This window comes from Neltuma alba, unplaced genomic scaffold (genome assembly GCF_004799145.2).
Source record: "Neltuma alba isolate B1F8T4 unplaced genomic scaffold, ASM479914v2 tig00003150_pilon, whole genome shotgun sequence".
NCBI lineage: Eukaryota > Viridiplantae > Streptophyta > Magnoliopsida > Fabales > Fabaceae > Neltuma > Neltuma alba.
This window is the reverse complement of record NW_021633161.1, coordinates 210,811-215,873: the sequence shown is the minus strand read 5'-3', so window position 1 is coordinate 215,873 and position 5,063 is coordinate 210,811. Positions and strand designations below refer to the sequence as shown.

Below are 5,063 nucleotides of genomic sequence, written 5' to 3'. Positions count from 1 at the left end.
TCTTGGTGTTTTCTGTAAAAACAAAAAAGCAGTTGGCATATATATATATATATATATTTACAGGAATGTTCATCAAAACTTTATTTTAAAAAATATCATTGAAGACAATAATGCTCCCCTTTTTAAAAATTAGTAGCGTGGGCTTTGATTCCTGCATTGAAGTCCACGACACGGGGGTTGGTAATGAATAGAAAATGTAAAGAAATTAGATAAATTGCAAATAATTTAGATGTCAGACTATGTAAAATATTTTATCCAAAATGGTTTGAATATCAGGCACGAAAATTAGTTAAAACAATTGAATCTTTAAGCGTTAATTTTATCATTTGATTCTTGAAAGTCTCACTTTTGTTTAGCTCCATGAATCTTGATATTTCATCCTCCCATCACAAAATCTTTCCATTGCAAGAATCATTGTCAACCACTGAACAAACTCTTGCCTGATCACTGACCTCATAAAATTTCCTTAACAACTTTACTCTTCGGTGGAGAGTTCCTTCGAGTGGGGAAAATGATGGAAACACAAAAAAGAAGAAAAAGATTTTAAAGATTTTGCACATTTGAAAATTTATATTATATTATATTATATTATTTTGTAATCTTTTCATCTGTTATCTTTTTAGGATATAGTTATCTTTTTTAGTATTCTAAAATATGTCAAAATATTTAAATATACTTTTAAGATTTCTAGAATATTTTGCATTTATTTCCTAGAGTTTCCTCCTATTTGGATTTTTCTCTTCCCTCTATTTTCTTTTCTTCCCTCCCCGCTGCCCTCCTCCCATTCTACCTCAATTTTAGAGGCCCAAAAAGGTTTCGATAAATCAGAGGATTTTTTGTAAAAATATGCTGGCTCCATCCTCGACACAAATAATTATATATGTTATTTGAATATTTATATTATTTTATTGTTGAAAGTTAGCTAGACACGTTAAATTGAATAAAATAACATCTTTTATACTTACGTTATTTTTGTACTGATATTTTTGTCGCCAGCTAATACATATATAGAATTCGTTTTACATATGTGTGAGAAATGTGTGTGTGTGAAAGAATTAAGAAAAATATAGGTTAATTAAGACCAAAACGTGTGAGAAAGTGAAGCTCTGAAGATGTGGAGGATCTGTTTGACTAGGATTGAAGAATATTAGCCAAACCGTTAAAATGTTTACTTGAAATAAAAGTAAACTAGATTCACTACTTTTTCATTAATGAAGTTAATATATGTGTCGCTTTTGCTTTCTCTGCGGGTATCCACGTGTATGTGGAGTGAGCATTATGTGTTAGAAAATATACTCTGGTCAAGTCAAATTGCTTTGTCCTCATGAAAATAATTAAATATTTAAACATTATCCCTAGTTTCCAAAGTACTACTTCTGGTCCTAATTGTAAGACCTCGTTTGTAGTCTACAAACGATTATAATTAGAACCGGAGGTAGCATTATATAAATATATGTAATTGGAGAGATCCCTTCACATCAAACCATATCTTGAGTAATCATGAATATCTCTTTCCCCTTCTATATTGCCAATGCTTTGGTACTATGCTTTCTAATATTTACAATCATGCTCCCCAAAGGCATGTTTGGTTTGAAAGTGCGTTGTAATGACAAAGACCACCACAGGCAGAGTCATTGAGCTTCGTCTGCCTTGTTTTATGGATTTCTCTAGCTTTGCTAATACTTGTGAAGATTACAAATCACACTGCCCCACAGGTAAACTCCGCTTAGTATCTTTGCTTCAAATTGAATTTTTGAATTACTTGGATTTGAGCCATCATGACTTCCAAGCTATCATCCTCGGCCATATTGTTGATCATTCATGTGAAAATTCTTTCAATCTTCTTCATCTTGATTTATCATATAACGAGAATCTCCATGTTGATAACATTCATTGGCTTTCTCGTCAATTGCTTGGTCTCGGTGGCATTAATCTTCAAGGGAAAGTTAACTGGATTCAACTGCCAACTCTTCTTCCTTCAATAGTAGACTTATACTTTGATGGTTGTCAACTTAGAAACATCAATCCATCTCTCAATATGTTAATCTTACTTCACTTGAAATCATTAGCCTTACAAATAACGATTTTAGCTCTCTTGCCTCGTTGGCTATTCAATCTAAGTTACCTCACTTATGTTGAATTGAGCTATAATAATTTTCAAGACCAATTCCCAAAGAGATTATTAAACCTTCAAAAACTACAAATCCTGTATTTAAAGCACAACAAACTCAGTGGATCGATTCCAGATTGGTTAGACCAACTTGAACATCTACAAGAAGTTGATGTTAGTGAAAATTTATTTTCAAGTCCTATTCCTTCAACTTTGGGAAATCTGTCATCATTAACTCACCTCCGTCTCTTCTCAAATCTTCTAAATGGTAGTCTTCCAGAAAGTCTTGGGCAACTTTTGAACTTGGAGATACTAGAATTTGATGATAATCACTTGACAGGGCATGTATCTGAAAGAAATTTTGCCAAACTCTCAAAGCTTACTCATCTTTCCATGGGATCTCCAAGCTTGATCTTCAACTTTGATTCTCGTTGGTTTCCTCCTTTTCAACTTGAACAACTTGATTTGTCATATATGATGAGTCCCAAACTTCCTGCATGGCTATATACCCAAACGTCTCTTGAGTTATTACAAGTTACTAACTCAAGCTTTTCATTGGAATCCCATGACAAATTTTGGGACCTTGAAGCCCAAGTGCCACGCTTATACTTAACTCACAACACAATTGTTGGGGACATTTCTAGTGTGGTACTAAACTCTACAGACATAAGGTTATATTCAAATAAAATCAAAGGCACCCTTCCCCAATTGTCACAAAATGTTGTCTGGTTCAATGCAAGAGACAACTCTTTTGAAGGAGCCCTTTCTCCATTATTATGTCAAAAAACGAATGGGAGAAGCCAATTAGTCTATTTGGTCATGTCTGGTAATCTTTTATTAGGTGAGCTAACAGATAGTTGGATGAATTTGCAGTCGTTAGCTATTGTTAGTCTCAGCAACAATAATCTAACAGGCACAATTCCCATATCTTTGGGCTTTTTGTCTGATCTTATTGTTTTAGATCTCAAAGAAAAATGACATAATCGGAGAGATACCTTCATCACTGAAAAATTGCCAGAAGTTACAGGACCTTGATGTAGGAGAAAATAAGTTATCAGGATATATACCAGATTGGTTAGGACATCATGCAAGGTTTCTCTGATTAAGATCTAATCAATTTAGTGGAACTATTCCCCCACAGATATGCCAATTAAGTTCCCTCATTGTATTGGATTTTGCAGCGAACAAAATATTTGGTTCAATACTACCTTGCCTGCATAATATGAAAGCCATGGCTTTCCCTCATTCTTCAGAACTTTCCAGCATTTGCATCAGAGTTCAAGGTGTTGTTTACAAATTCATTGACAAAGCTGTGGTACATGTAAAAGGCCAAGAATTGTACTATGAAGAAAACTTGAAATTGATGCGCAGTATTGATCTATCGAGTAACAATTTATCTGGAATGATACCTTTAGAAATTTTTAGCCTCTTCGAATTGCTTTCCCTGAACTTGTACCGTAATCAATTTGAAGGGAACACACCAAAAGAGATTGGCAACTTGAAACAGTTGGAGTCTCTTGATCTTGCAAACAATCAACTCTCTGGTGAAATTCCTCAAAGTATGGCTCAATTGTCTTTTTGGAAGCCATGAACCTTTCTTTCAACAATTTTTCTGGAAAGAACCCAATAGGAACTCAGCTTCAAGGGTTTGATGCACAACGTTATATTGGCAATCCTGAACTCTGCGGGGCTCCACTTCCAAAGAATTGTGCAGATCAAAAAGACACAAGACCCGTTGAAGAAAATGATAGTCAAGATGATGAATTTTTCAATTCATTCTACATGGGCTTGGGAGTTGGATTTGGCGCGGCTTTTTAGGTAGTGTGTGGTGCCATCTTTTTCAACAAGAATTGCAGGCATTATTTTTTCAGATTCCTTTATCACATTAGAGACAAGTTTTATGTAATGGTGGTCCTCAAGATGAACCGTTTCCATTGAAAACCTTAATGGCATTATGGTGAGTGAAAAACTTTTTGGATCATGTTTTAACTATAAGCTTTCTTTTTTTTCAAAAATTATAATGTTGATTGTTTTAGCTCATTTATGCTTTTATGTACCTTTAATATTTTTTGTAATTTATATGCAGGTTCTTGTTATGCCTGTTTCAATAAGTCACCTCGAGTCTTTAGAACAAACTCTGCAAGGGAAGACAAAGTGGTGTTACTCAACTGAAGATATGTATTTTACAAGTAGTGAAGTCAAGTTTTTACTTCTTTAAATTTATGTTACTTTATAGCTTTGCATGGTTCAATTTCTGCATATGATATCAATATGTATCCTCAATAAATACATGTTTATATATTCACTTGGCACTACAAAAAAATATGTCAATTGTAGTGGTTAGAGTGATACATTTCTAGTGGTTTTAACCGGAACAAATAACATTTGTAGCGGTTAACAAAACCGCTAGAAAAACAGGCGCAAGAAAAAATTTCTAGCGGTTATGGCAACCGCTACACAATATGGTCAACACGCTAGAAACTTTCTAGCGGTTCATAACCGCTAGAAAATATATAAAGGAAAAACATTTCTAGCGGTTATAAAACCGCTAGAAAATGTGCCCGGAATAAAATTTCTAGCGGTTTTATAACCGCTAGAAACATGCTAAACCAAATCAATTTTGCCGGGAAATAAATAATTTCAGTAGTGCGCGTAAATTTCTAGCGGTTATAGAACCGCTAGAAATGTTTGGGAAATTAAATTTTCCCGCCAATTAAATTTCTGGAATGGCGGCAAAAAAATTTTCTAGCGGTTTGAACTGCTAGAAATTTTGGCGCAAAATTTAAATTTGACGAAATATTTCTAGCGGTTCGTAACCGCTAGAAATGTTTACCATGCCAGAAAAAAAAAATTTTTGGTTTTTCATATAATAATTTTAAAAACCATTAAATAAATTATGTTGAAGAATTTTTGTTAATTTGTACAATTAGTTATATGTTACATTTTATATATT

General features: G+C 33.7%; 1 protein-coding gene across 1 annotated transcript; it reads left to right on the top strand.

Moving 5' to 3' along the window:
- Positions 1–3,341: 3,341 nt before the first annotated feature.
- Positions 3,342–3,701, top strand: LOC114740427 (receptor-like protein 20). Its single transcript, XM_028928568.1, has one exon. The coding sequence runs from the start codon at positions 3,342–3,344 to the stop codon at positions 3,699–3,701; it is 360 nt and encodes a 119-aa protein (XP_028784401.1).
- Positions 3,702–5,063: the final 1,362 nt, after the last annotated feature.